This window comes from Dermochelys coriacea, chromosome 27 (genome assembly GCF_009764565.3).
Source record: "Dermochelys coriacea isolate rDerCor1 chromosome 27, rDerCor1.pri.v4, whole genome shotgun sequence".
Lineage (NCBI taxonomy): Eukaryota > Metazoa > Chordata > Testudines > Dermochelyidae > Dermochelys > Dermochelys coriacea.
In genome coordinates this window covers 10,893,724-10,907,068 of record NC_050094.1, presented here as the reverse complement: position 1 = coordinate 10,907,068, position 13,345 = coordinate 10,893,724, and the positions used below count along the sequence as shown (strand labels likewise).

The following is a 13,345-nucleotide window of genomic DNA, read 5'->3' as shown; positions in this document are numbered from 1 at the left end:
ACAACTCCCATGAGGCATGGGGGCAGCTTTTCATAATTTAAATATTTTGGATTTTGCCCAAAATATTTCAGATTTCAATCTTGTGCCAAAAAACAAACTTTTCCATGGGAAGGAAAAAAAACGCTTTTTATGGAGCTGAAACCCCACTTTTCTGCCAAAAAGCTCGGAAAATGTTCACCCTTATCTCAAATGCTAGAGCAGCACAAAGTAAAGTGGAGAGAAGATTGGTTCCTCCAGGGAGACAGGACCCAAGCCCGCTGCATTTCGGAGATCAGAGTTAATATCGTCAGCTGTCTCCGGAAGGGAGTAGGAAAGCACAGCAGGGACACAGCTGCAAGTGTAGAGATACAGAGTCCAAAAAGCCACCGGAAGGAACTAAATTGCAGGGGCATAAAGGAGGATGGAGAATGAGGAATGTTGCTGATCCAATGGCTAAAACCAACCCCTGCTTCCAGCAGCTCTCTCTGTTCCCTGTTTTCATCAAAATAAACATAAATTGACCTTTTTTTTTTATAAACAAAACACCCTTTTAAGAACAAAACCTTCCCCCCCCCCGCCCCCCAGTGCAGATTTCAGAGCTGTTATCACTCAGGTATTGCGGAGGAAAAAATCCAGTCCATTTGCAATGGGAGCATCAGCAGAAAACACCATGTGCTAAGCCCAATGGTGGAAGAATTTCCACTTCGGTGCCTTGTGACAAGTATTTTCTTTCTCTCCCCCACACACAGTTGTAGCAGTGGGGCACCCACTGAACAATCTGAAAATGCAATGCCACTGCTGATGTTTACCGATCACATGCCATCCAGTAGGATCTTTCATGGCTATATCAGATGAGTGGGAGAGGGGGTGGGAAATGGTCTACAGTGTGTTCTACAATCAACCAAAAGGGTCATTAGCAGCACACACTGTTCTTTCCTGGCTGCCAAGCAGAGCAAAGGCATGAAACAGACATTCGCCCACCTTGAGAAGGGGACCGGGCTGCCTCATGAGTTCACTGTGCTTGGGACAGAGCTGTCACTGCCAGCCCCCTTTGATCTCCTGTCCCAGCAGCAGCATTTCCCTACCCTGCCAAGGTCACCAGGGGCAATCAGGCTCCCTATTGCTAATCAGGAGAGCATCACACTTGCTTGGACTTGGGTCCCGTATCCGGGACCCAGAGCCGTGAGTCGCGAAGGAATCGGCCCTCCCAGACTCCTACAGCAATGCTGAGGCTCAGGGATATCAAGTGATTTATGCTACAAGCGATAACAAAGGGAGTGAGCCTGAAGCAGCCTGGGAGACGCACAGGTCTACAGGCCCCAGAGAGCATATTCAGGTACCCCTGTGAGAAGATGTAGCAGCTCCCTTTCAGGCAAAAGGATGGCCGTGCGGTTGTCAGGCAGGAAGTGGAGGCAGAGAGCTGGGTTCTGTTCCAGGCTCTGCCACATCCTGTTACCCTAAGTATAACTCTGACATCAGTGTTGGTGGGAAGCAGAAAGACAACACTCCACATGCACAGGCCACTGCTGAGTAGAAATCCCCGTGTCTGGGAGCAGGTCACGCCCCAGCTGTGCCTCTGTTTCCCCAGCAGACAACAATCTCCTGCCATCTTTCATAGTGGTAAAGGGGCTTGAGATCCTTGGATGGAAGGTGCTGGAGAAGTCCAAAGACTACTACCCTCCTTCACTCACTAAAGCTAGAACTGAACCCATTTACTGGACAGATTGCAAGAGGCACTGATGCATGAAGAATTGCTAATATAGGTCCTATTTTTAAGAAAGGAAAAAAAGTGATTCGGGTAACTACAGGCCAGTTAGTTTGACATCTGTAGTATGCAAGGTCCTGGAAAAAATTTTGAAGGAGAAATTAGTTAAGGACATTGAAGTCAATGGTAAATGGGACAAAATACAACATGGTTTTACAAAAGGTAGATCGTGCCAAACCAACCTAATCTCCTTTTTTGAAAAAGTAACAGATTTTTTAGATAAAGGAAATGCAGTGGATCTAATTTACCTAGATTTCAGTAAGGCATTTGATACTGTGCCACATGGGGAATTAGTTAAATTGGAGAAGATGGGGATCAATATGAACATCAAAAAGTGGATAAGGAATTGGTTAAAGGGGAGACTGCAACGGGTCCTACTGAAAGGAGAACTGTCAGGTTGGAGGGAGGTTACCAGTGGCGTTCCTCAGGGATCGGTTTTGGGACCAATCTTATTTAATCTTTTTATTACTGACCTTGGCACAAAAAGTGGGAGTGTGCTAATAAAGTTTGCAGATGATACAAAGCTGGGAGGTATTGCCAATTCAGAGAAGGATCGGGATATTATACAGGAGGATCTGGATGACCTTGTAAACTGGAGTAATAGTAATAGGATGAAATTTAATAGTGAAGTGTAAGGTTATGCATTTAGGGATTAATAACAAGAATTTTAGTTATAAGTTGGGGACGCATCAATTAGAAGTAATGGAAGAGGAGAAGGACCTTGGAGTATTGGTTGATCATAGGATGACTATGAGCTGCCAATGTGATATGGCTGTGAAAAAAGCTAATGCGGTTTTGGGATGCATCAGGAGAGGCATTTCCAGTAGGGATAAGGAGGTATTAGTACCATTATACAAGGCACTGGTGAGACCTCACCTAGAATACTGTGTGCAGTTCTGGTCTCCCATGTTTAAAAAGGATGAATTCAGACTGGAGCAGGTACAGAGAAGGGCTACTAGGATGATCCGAGGAATGGAAAACTTGTCTTATGAAAGGAGACTTAAGGAGCTTGGCTTGTTTAGCCTAACTAAAAGAAGGTTGAGGGGAGATATGATTGCTCTCTATAAATATATCAGAGGGATAAATACAGGAGAGGAATTATTTAAACTCAGCACCAATGTGGACACAAGAACAAATGGGTATAAACTGGCCACCAGGAAGTTTAGACTTGAAATCAGATGAAGGTTTTTAACCATCAGAGGAGTGAAGTTTTGGAATAGCCTCCCAAGGGAAGCAGTGGAGTCAAAAGATCTATCTGGTTTTAAGATTCTACTTGATGAGTTTATGGAGGAGATGGTATGATGGGATAATGGGATTTTGGTAAGTAATTGATCTTTAAATATTCAGGGTAAATAGGACTAATCCCCTGAGATGGGATATTAGATGGATGGGATCTGAGTTACCCAGGAAAGAATTTTCTGTAGTATCTGGCTGGTGAATCTTGCCCATATGCTCAGGGTTTAGCTGATTGCCATATTTGGGGTCAGGAAGGAATTTTCCTCCAGGGCAGATTGGAGAGGCCCTGGAGGTTTTTCGCCTTCCTCTGTAGCATGGGGCATGGTTGACTTGAGGGAGGCTTCTCTGCTCCTTGAAGTCTTTGAACCATGATTTAAGGATTTCAATAGCTCAGACATAGGTGAGGTTTTTCGTAGGAGCGGGTGGGTGAGATTCTGTGGCCTGCGCTGTGCAGGAGGTCGGACTAGATGCTCAGAATGGTCCCTTCTGACCTTAGTATCTATGAATCTATGTAATCACTGAGATCACCACCTGACATCCAGAGAGTTTAGTGCATCTCAGAGCGCAGGAAAAGCTCAGGTTAAGACCAGATGTTGCTCTTTAATCTCCCAGGAGACCTATGAGATGCTCTGCCATCCAGGCTTCATCTGCCAGGAGAAGGATTCCCTGTGCCTGGAGACTCAGCAGAGGCTGACTGAGTTGGTAAAGAAACTGGACTTCCTCCTCCCTACCTGCGCTGGGCTGGGCTGAGTATCAGGGAGGTCTCTGTGCTCTGCCTAAAGAAGGCTTCAGACCAGCGTCCTGTGGCACCAACACCAAGTGGGTCATACTGCAGCTGGAAGGGAAGCCAGCAAAAGAGTCAAAGGGAGAGGAAGGGGAACAGCTTTGTAAAAATCCTAAGAGCAAAGCCTCAGACAAAGACTCCCGCAGCCCAGACATTCTAGAAAACAGTGTTTATTAATGAGTCCTCCCATTTCACTCCCACAGCCAGGCTGGGGCCAGGCCTTGATGCTTTGCAAAGCTCAGTTCAATACAACAGACGAAGAAGCTGTCTACAGGCTCCTGTTAACGCTCAAGCCGAAACCTGCTTTCAGAGAGTTTTTCCATCTTTGGAGGTGGCACAGGCAGTATTGTCACTGCTACTGCCTGGCTCCAGTCCACACAACTTTGCGGCCAAAGCTATCAGGGAAAAAAAAAAAAAAATCGGGTGCCCACGCCAATAACAATTTAATTGGCAGCGTTGACAATGTTAGGACAAAGCCTTTTCCACAGCAAGCCTGTAGATTTATGCCATCTGCAGCCCTGCTTAAGCTAGGCACAAGTCCACTCACGTCAGTGGTGTTAGTTCCATTTACATCAGGGCTACAATCTGCCTCCACATCTTCAATTCCCCATTGCTACCCAGACCCTGCAAACAGCAGCGAAAAGGATAGATTGGCTGCCACTTGACTACACTATGAACGCTATTTTGCTAACATCCCGCGGGCATGTGGGGCAGGGCGCCTGCCATTGCTCTTAGGAAGGCATTGGGCTGTAGCACTTCTGTGCTGGACTGAAGCACAGCTGAGAGAGAAGCACGAGGTTCACCCCGGGGGAGGACAGACAGGGGCAGCCCATCAGAGGAAAATAACCATGATAGTCAAGCTCTCTATCGTTGGGCCCCATCTGAAAGAACAGAGCTGTTAGCTAAAGCCGAGCACCTTTCCTTTCCATTTTTTTCCTCCTCAGTAAAATGTTTCCAACACAAATAAGATTGGTCTTAAAATATTTTCAGGATTTAACTGAAGACTCCAAAATCTTTCACAGTTTAACAAGAACAGATGCCCCCTTCCTCCCCTGAGAAATTCTGTTTTGCAAAAAAAAAAAAAATAAAAGCCATTTTCCATCAGCAAAAATGTCTCCATAGAAAATGTCCATCCTGCTCTAGGGTTAACCACGAAGGGGACGTCGACACAGCAGCTGGGAGATACAATACCCTGATGGGGCAGACATACGTTCACGAGCTCTGCTCAAACTAGCACCTAAAAATAGCAGTGTGGCCACAGCTGCACAGACTAGCCACTTGAGTACAACCAAGGGAGTTGGGTGAGACTATACACATGTGCCTAGCTCGAGCCACAGCGGACCCAGTGCTATTTTTAGGGGGGAGTTTAAGCAGAGCTAACATGTGTACATCTGCCTGCACTGGGAATTACACTTTCCAGCAGTGAAGGCATATCCCTCCATTCTGTGTCCTGCTGTTTGAGTGTCTTCTTCACTTCCTGTCTTAAAACTGTAGAGGAGTGTTACTGTGTGTTGTTAAACAGTTGGTGCCTTCCACCCTAGAGGTGGCTGCCTTTCTGTTCCCCTAATTGAGAGAGGGACTCTGAATTTCCCCATGTGCTTTCTGGTCCCCCGAAGCAAGTGATTCTCAAAGCTGAATTGGTGATGGTTGGAAAGCATGCGCTACTACAAACAGTGTCCACTCCCCACATCAAAGAACAATCCTTCCCACTGAGGAAGACTCGGGATGATCCATCAGTGGCATTACCAACTGACGAGAGGGGGCGTTACAGAAAGTGGAGGGAAGAATAGCTTCGCATGTCCAGGCTGAGAAAGGTGGGGACTGGACCCACCTTGCAGACTCCACCCCCAAACACAGCAGACTCCTCCCCCAAACAGTAGCACATTGCATTAGCACCAGTCTGATAGGTTAGTCCTCTAGGATCTTTTTCCTGCTAATTCTGTTGTTGGCTTAGACAGGCAATTGGCCTCCCCCACTAATCCCCTCCCACCTGAGATGAAATCTGGCAGGAACAGGCTCCCTGCTATAAGCCTCTATGTACAGGATGTGGTTAATACACAGGGTGCCAAGGAGCTGGCATCAAAGGCCCGCAGAATTCTTGGCAGGTCCCAACTCAGCCTGGCTTTCCCCGGCCTTCCCATCAGTCTCCCCAGCTCCACCACTTTGCTCTTTGATGTACTGGTCCAGCAAAGCCGTGAGGTGCACAGGGCTGTGATGCAGGAGAGCACATGTCTGGGATGCCAGGAGAGAAAGAGTGCCCACCATTTGCCCCTGGATGATTTCCATATCAGGCAGCTTGGAGTAGTTTATGACCCCCTGGTTGCTTAGAATGGTGTTGTCAATACAGGCACCTGAAAGACAAGAGAGGAGCAAACACAGCTGAGTGCAAGATACAGGCTACAATGCAAAAGCTGGAAAGAGAGCCAGGGATCTTTTATTTTCCATGGGTGTGTGATGAAGGTGCTTGGTTATGGGAGTTTAATGCTGGTGACAGCTGCTGGATTTACAACCCTGGAGACCGTGTTGCCTTCTTTGCAGAGGGGGAAAGGAAAAGGCGATATGATTTGCTTGAGGTCTGGCAGCAAATCAGTGACAAAGTCAGGAAAAGAACCAGGGAGTTCCTGGCTCCTAGCCCTATGCTCATTTCAGTAGACAGGACCTAGAAAAGAACAGGTAGCAGTAGTGCGAGCTTCCCTGCCAAAGTGACTCAGACCTGACTTGAAGGGGGTCACTTCAAGGGGAGCGTGATCCTGGTCTCCAACTCTGCCAACAAAGGCGGGAGGGGGCATGCTAATGTGATGTGAGCACCTGCACTCAGACCAATTCATCCCCCTTGCAGTCATGAGATGGTCAGGGCTTTGGATCGCTCCCATCCTGGACTGAATTTCAACCAGTGACCTAAAGCCCTCCAGCCTCTTCAGCTGTCCAGTAAACAGCCCCACATGCCCAGCTAAGCATATTTCAGTGTCGCTGTTTGCAAACCTGGTTCAAAGTTGTTCTCTTCTGCAGAGACCTCTTTGTACAGTCATGGGTCCATGAGACCCAAGGAGCAATTCCCTCCAGCCTTCTGCCATCAGGGAGCTGCACCAACCGGGCCGCCAGTGGACTGAGTTAACACAAACCCCTCTTGCACCTGCTGGGGACAGAGGGCAAAGCAACTGTGCCAAAGATACCCAGGCCAACCACCTAGAGACAGAAACTTTCCCCTCGCAGATGCATCGAGAGGTCGTGTGGGCCACTGGACAGGGCACTGAACTACCAGGCGGGACACAGGGTTTATTGCCAGCCCTGGCAGTAGTAGTTTACTCAGAGTGATGCCATGGTTTTCCTTCGGTCTGTTTACTCCACCCACCTTTTCTCTTTTGATCATAAACTCTGAGGCAGGAGCTGCCTCTCACTAAGTGTATGTACAGCACCTGCCGCAAAAGGGCCCTAACATCAGTTAGCACCTTAAGACACCCCTGTAATATAAGTAACAATATCTGATGCTCTCCAAGCAGGTTGATCCAACAGATTGGCCTGATTGAGGGAGACTCCTTACCTAGGAGGTTTATCTGTGGCACGTACTTCAGGATTCGCAACATTTCCTTCACCTTGATTTCTGGGCTCACTAACATGAGACTGCAGCCCACAAAGAGAGGAAGGAGGTTCTTGTATTTGGATACTGAAAGGTAGGCTCTCATGATCTGAAAGAGAGAGATCTCAGTTAATTTATCACAAAAAGGCTGAAGCCATCTTCAAAGCACCACAGGGACAGTCGTTTCAGGAGCTCCATATTCAAATTAGGCCATTTATCTGCCCAGATGAGAACAGACCTGGGCCATCTTCGAGATCTGCGACCAGCAGATTCCAGACACCCTTTAACCAGAATTTTCAGCACAAAACCACCTTGAAATTGGATTCATTTAGACCAAGTGGCCAGCACCATCAGTTCCCCAGTAGCCAGATGTTTTTCTGACATTCCCTCTGCAGTGCTCATAGTCCCTTACATGGCAGTGTGTTTAACGCACCCGGTGTTCCAGAAAGAGGCCGAGGAGGGAAAGCTTACATCCTCCAGCAAGTGAATGAAGAGATCGTGTGCTGATGGCTGCTTAGAAGCCTCACCTAGCGCTGAAATGCAGAAGACTATTTAGTGGGGAAGGCCAGAATGAGCATGTTATACTTGTGTGCAGTGCACTGCACTTGAAAACAACTGCATTCAAAAGCAGGTGGGAACCAGTCCAAAGCCCTCCATGGTTTGGGACCCAGCTGCCTCAGATCTCCCCACTCCCTATGAAACATCAAGAGAGCCAAGCTAGATGTTGAGCTGTGGGCAAGGCATTCTGGTGCAAGGTCCCTGTGGAACACGCTCCTTCTAGTGGTGTGCCAGAGCACACCGATTGTCAGGACAATGCAAGGTTCTTTTTTTGGCCAACCATTCATTTGCCCTAGAAGCCAACCTCCACTATCTTAGCCCATCTGGTGCTTTGATGTAGACAGCACTTAACTCCAGATGAGGGTCTTTTTTTAATACATGTAACAAATCCAGAAAACACAACAAAGGGCGCACAATAACCTTCACTCCCCCCCTTTTTTGGCAGTCTAGGAGCACAATCACGCACTGGCTTTGCCACAACCCTTTAAGAACTAAACCTTGCTCCAATAGGAGCAGCCTGCCACGTTGGATTTAGCTGCCAGGCAGCTCCAACTGTACCTCATTAGGGAAGAATTTGACATGAATGTTATGCTTCCTGAGTCGGTGTTTCATGAGCAGCATTTCCTCGCTGGGCGTAAAGTTGTACTGACACACAGCGATCATTTTACTGTCCTGGAACGTCTCCGTCACTTGCCGGTGTAACAGCTTTGCGTAGCCATTCTCCTGGGAGAGAGAGAGAGAGCCGTCTTTTTTATGCACAACTGTCAAAGCCTAGATCGGGGGAAACCTGGGGGCCACCTGAAGCCTGCACAGAGAGAGCAGTTAAGCAGAAGAACTCTGCCTTTAGAGAGCTCCAGTCATCCAAGAACCTCAAAGTGCTTCACAGATGTGGGCACCATCCCCAGTTTACAAATGGGAGAACTGAGAGACAGAGATTCAGGGACTGGCCCGTGGTCACACACAGAGCGATTGGCAGGGCCAGGAATAGAACCAAGGAATCCTGACTCCCTATTTTAGCTACTAGCCCCATAGTACCACGTGAATTAGGGGTCTAATCCTGCAGCCACTGACATCAACAGGCCGTTAACTTAGCGAGGAGCTGGATTGGGTCCTTCACAAATGAAGAGCCAAGACGGGAAAGAGCAGAATACAAAGGCTGAAGAGGCCAGCTCCGGAGACACAGCATGGGCATAGGCCTGATCTGACAGATGCCAAACATCTCCGGCTCATACATGCTTCAGCAGATGTGATTGGGATACCCAGCACCACTGATGAATCAGGCACGCAGCGAGTGGAAGGACCGATCAGACCTTAAAGCCAAAGGGATCTAGAAATGCTGAGAAATATGGGAGATAGAGGCTTTGAGTGAGACCTATCACTCAAGAGGCTGATGGAAAAACAACAACAGAGCAACAAAAGGAAAGTCCAGACCCAACAGCAGCAAGGATAAGAAAGGGAAATCCAACCATAACCTGAGAAGGTTTCCTAGAGTCACGAATCCCCCAGCACCTGTAAGGGTGCGTCTACCCTGCATCTGGGAGCAAGCCTCCCAGCCCGGGGCCAGAGACTTGGGTTAGCAGGGTTCAAGCTAGGATGCTAAAAAGCTACGAAGGCTGGGGCTTGGGGTCTCAAGCCTGGGGGCACTGTGGACTTGAGACGCAATGTCAAAGCATCATCTACGCATCTATTTTTAGCACGCCCAGGTGGGCCCAACGACCTAGTGTCTCAGCCTGAGCTGAGAGACTTGCTCCCAGGCACAGCGTAGACACAGGCTAAATCTACAAGGTTTCTGTGCAAGACCAGAACTGCTCGCAGTACAAGTGCTTCAGCCCCGTGCTCAGCGCTTACCTCCTTGATTGCTTTGACGTAGGGAGTGGTGCACTTCTCTGGGATGGCCGGTTTGGGAGCCATGTATTCCGTCACCGCCATCAGTTTCTGCCGCTCAAAGTGCATCGCTTTCCAGTGACGAGTGACTGACTTGGCATGGCGGACAATCTGCAGGGTGGGCAGCCAGCCTGGTGCAGGGAAGAAAAAAGAACGATGTAGTTAAATGCACCTCAGCTCCTGGGCCTTTGATCCCAAGTTGGACCGTGACCTGGGATGTTTAATAGGACCCCCATAAGGGATAAGTTCAGCCTGGCCCTGCCACTACAGACTGCAGGGGCGTTTCAGTGACTGACCAGCCCAAGATGCAAAGTTCTGACCCAGGTCAGAAATTTGGGGCAGGGAAGTGTGCAGGGGTCATATGAGGTTTGGAAGATCAGGACCTACTGCAGCAATAACTGTGAAATGCCAAGTTTGGTGTGTTTGGATTTACAGAAAGAAAAGGAGGACTTGTGGCACCTTAGAGACTAACAAATTTATTTGAGCATAAGCTTTCGTGAGCTACAGCTCACTTCATCGGAAGCTCACGAAAGCTTATGCTCAAATAAATTTGTTAGTCTCTAAGGTGCCACAAGTCCTCCTTTTCTTTTTGCAAATACAGACTAACACGGCTGCTACTCTGAAACCTGGATTTTACAGGGGGGAGGAAAGGAGGAGGGGGGCGGGCAAAGAGATCAGCTCAGACTCATCTCTATCCCAGCAACTCATCAGGTGCAGGCTCTCCCCAAATCTACAAGGCTGTAACTGCATGAGGGCTACTGGGATACAGAGAGTCCCCCATAGGTGGGAACAGTCACTGGAGCTTGTGGGGAGGGGGTTGTCAGAGGAGTGAGGGGAGTTACTGGGGAAATGCTAGGGATGGGGGTTCAGAAAGATAGAGGTGATGCTGGGGGTCTCTGGGGCTGTCAAAAGGGTGAGGAGCAAAGCTGGGGGGGGTCCAGAGAGATGGGGGAATCTCTCGGGCAGGAGGGGCTGTTCAACAGGGTGGGGGGGCAATACTAGGGATAGGGCTTCAGAGAGGTGGGGTGATGCTGTGGGGGTCAAGGGGTGGGGATCTCTGAGGGGTTCAGAGGGGAGGGGGGCCCTGCTGTGGGGCATCAGGGATGGGGGAATCTCTGGGGGAGGTTCAGAGAAAAGTGGGGGCCTGTTGGGGGTGTCAGGGGTGGGAGAATCTCTGGGGAGGCACAGAGGGGGGTGGAGGGCCCTGTTGGGGGTCTCTGGGGTTGTCAGGGTGTGAGAATCTCTGGGGGGCTTCAGAGGGGGGAGAGGGGCCCTGCTGGGAGTCTCTGGGGGTGTCGGATGTCTGGGGGGGTTCAGAGGAGGGAGGGGGGCCATGCTAGGGGTGGGGGAATCTCTGGAGGGTTCAGGGGGGAGGGGCCCTGCTGGGGGTCTTGGAACTCTGGGGGGTTCAGAGGGGGGAGGGGGCCCCTGCTGGTGGTCTCTGGGGGTGTCAGATCTCTGGGGAGTTCAGAGGGGGGAGAGGAGCCCTGCTGGGGGTCTCTGGGGGTGTCAGATCTATGGGGGGGTTCAGAGGGGGGAAGGGAGCCCTGCTGAGGGTCTCTGGGAGTGTCGGATCTATGGGGGGGTTGAGAGGGGGAGGGGAGCCCTGCTGGGGGTCTCTGGGGGTGTCAGATCTCTGGGGGGTTCAGAGGGGGGAGGGGAGCCCTTCTGGGGGTGTCAGATCTCTGGGGGGGCTCAGAGGGGGAGGGGGACCCTGCTGGGGGTCTCTGAGGGTGTCGGATCTATGGGGGGGTTCAGAGGGGGGCCCTGCTGGGGATCTCGGATCTATGGGGGGCTTCAGAGGGGGGAGGGGGCCCCTGCTGGGGGTCTCTGGGGGTGTCGGATCTATGGGGGGTTCAGAGGGGGAGGGGGGCCCTGCTAGGGGTCTCTGGGGGTGTCGGATCTATGGGGGGTTCAGAGGGGGAGAGGGCCCCTGCTGGGGGTGTCAGATCTCTGGGGGGTTCAGAGGGGGAGGGGGCCCTGCTGGGGGTCTCTGGGGGTGTCGGATCTATGGGGGGGTCAGAGGGGGAGGGGGGCCCTGCTGGGGGTCTCTGGGGGTGTCGGATCTATGGGGGGTTCAGAGGGGGAGGGGGGCCCTGCTAGGGGTCTCTGGGGGTGTCGGATCTATGGGGGGTTCAGAGGGGGAGAGGACCCCTGCTGGGGGTGTCAGATCTCTGGGGGGTTCAGAGGGGGAGGGGGGCCCTGCTGGGGGTGTCGGATCTATGGGGGGTTCAGAGGGGGAGGGGGGCCCTGCTGGGGGGTCTCTGGGGGTGTCAGATCTCTGGGGGGTTCAGAGGGGGAGGGGGCCCTGCTGGGGGTCTCTGGGGGTGTCGGATCTATGGGGGGGTCAGAGGGGGAGGGGGGCCCTGCTGGGGGGTCTCTGGGGGTGTCGGATCTATGGGGGGTTCAGAGGGGGAGGGGGGCCCTGCTGGGGGTATCAGATCTCTGGGGGGTTCAGAGGGGGAGGGGGGCCCTGCTGGGGGGTCTCTGGGGGTGTCGGATCTATGGGGGGTTCAGAGGGGGAGGGGGGCCCTGCTAGGGGTCTCTGGGGGTGTCGGATCTATGGGGGGTTCAGAGGGGGAGGGGGGCCCTGCTGGGGGTATCAGATCTCTGGGGGGTTCAGAGGGGGAGGGGGGCCCTGCTGGGGGGCCTCTGGGGGTGTCGGATCTATGGGGGGTTCAGAGGGGGAGGGGGGCCCTGCTGGGGGGTCTCTGGGGGTGTCGGATCTCTGGGGGGTTCAGAGGGGGAGGGGGGCCCTGTTGGGGGTCTCTGGGGGTGTCAGATCTCTGGGGGGGTTCAAAGGGGGAGGGGGCCCTGCTGGGGGTGTCGGGGTGGGAGATCTCTGGGGGAGGGTTCAGACGTGGGGGGACCCTACTAGGACAGGGGCTGTCAGAGGGGTGGGCGGGTCTCTGTGGCCGGGGGCAGTTGCTGGGGTCGGCGGGCCCGAGGGGAGGGTCCTTACCCGTCCTGCAGGGCCCCCGGCAGCACAAAGCCGCCGCCGCCATCTTAGCCGGGAAGAAGCCGAGGGGGGTTGTGGGAAGCTGGAGGACCGCCCCACGCGCTGGGCGGGGGGAGTTCAAGGGGCCCGGCGCGCGAGGCTGCCAGCGCCCCCCAGGCCGGCAGGGGGAGCCCGCCCGCCCCTGGGGGCCCCCGGAAGCGCCTGTCTCCTAGCAACGGGCACGCGCTGCGCGCATCCCCCGCCACCTGCCCGGCCCTTCCCGGGGAGCCCCCAACTCTGCCCCCCCGGGCCAGGCTCTGCCCCCCCCGCCCTTCCCGGGGAGCCCCCAACTCTGCCCCCCCGGGCCAGGCTCTGCCCCCCCCGCCCTTCCCGGGGAGCCCCCAACTCTGCCCCCCCGGCCCAGGCTCTGCCCCCCCACCCCTTCCCGGGGAGCCCCCAACTCTGCCCCCCCGGCCCAGGCTCTGCCCCCCCCCTTCCCGGGCATCCCTCCAGCCCCTTCCCTGGGATCCCCCCCCCAGCCCAGGCTCTGCCCCCCCAGGCCCGTCCTGGGGATCTCCCCCGGCCGAGGCTCTGCCCACCCCCCGCCCCTTCCCAGGGATCCCC

At 52.9% G+C, this 13,345-nt stretch overlaps 1 protein-coding gene across 1 annotated transcript; it reads right to left on the bottom strand.

The window, feature by feature from the left end:
- Positions 1 to 3,918: 3,918 nt before the first annotated feature.
- On the bottom strand, positions 3,919 to 12,857 carry MRPL10 (mitochondrial ribosomal protein L10). The gene is made up of 5 exons (XM_038385987.2): positions 12,746 to 12,857; positions 9,748 to 9,914; positions 8,458 to 8,622; positions 7,306 to 7,450; positions 3,919 to 6,115 (listed from the first exon to the last, which is right to left on the bottom strand). The coding sequence occupies exons 1-5, from the start codon at positions 12,786 to 12,788 to the stop codon at positions 5,844 to 5,846; spliced, it is 792 nt and encodes a 263-aa protein (XP_038241915.1). The 5' UTR covers positions 12,789 to 12,857; the 3' UTR covers positions 3,919 to 5,843.
- Positions 12,858 to 13,345: the final 488 nt, after the last annotated feature.

Bases quoted from the DNA above. Each gene is read 5' to 3' on its own strand.
- MRPL10 (XM_038385987.2), bottom strand. From the start codon at position 12,788: ATGGCGGCGGCGGCTTTGTGCTGCCGGGGGCCCTGCAGGACGG. The intron at 8,623-9,747 runs GTAAGCGCTGAG...TCTCTCTCCCAG, and splicing joins ACGTCAAAGCAATCAAGGAG to GAGAATGGCTACGCAAAGCT. The intron at 7,451-8,457 runs GTACAGTTGGAG...TCTCTCTTTCAG, and splicing joins TCAAATTCTTCCCTAATGAG to ATCATGAGAGCCTACCTTTC.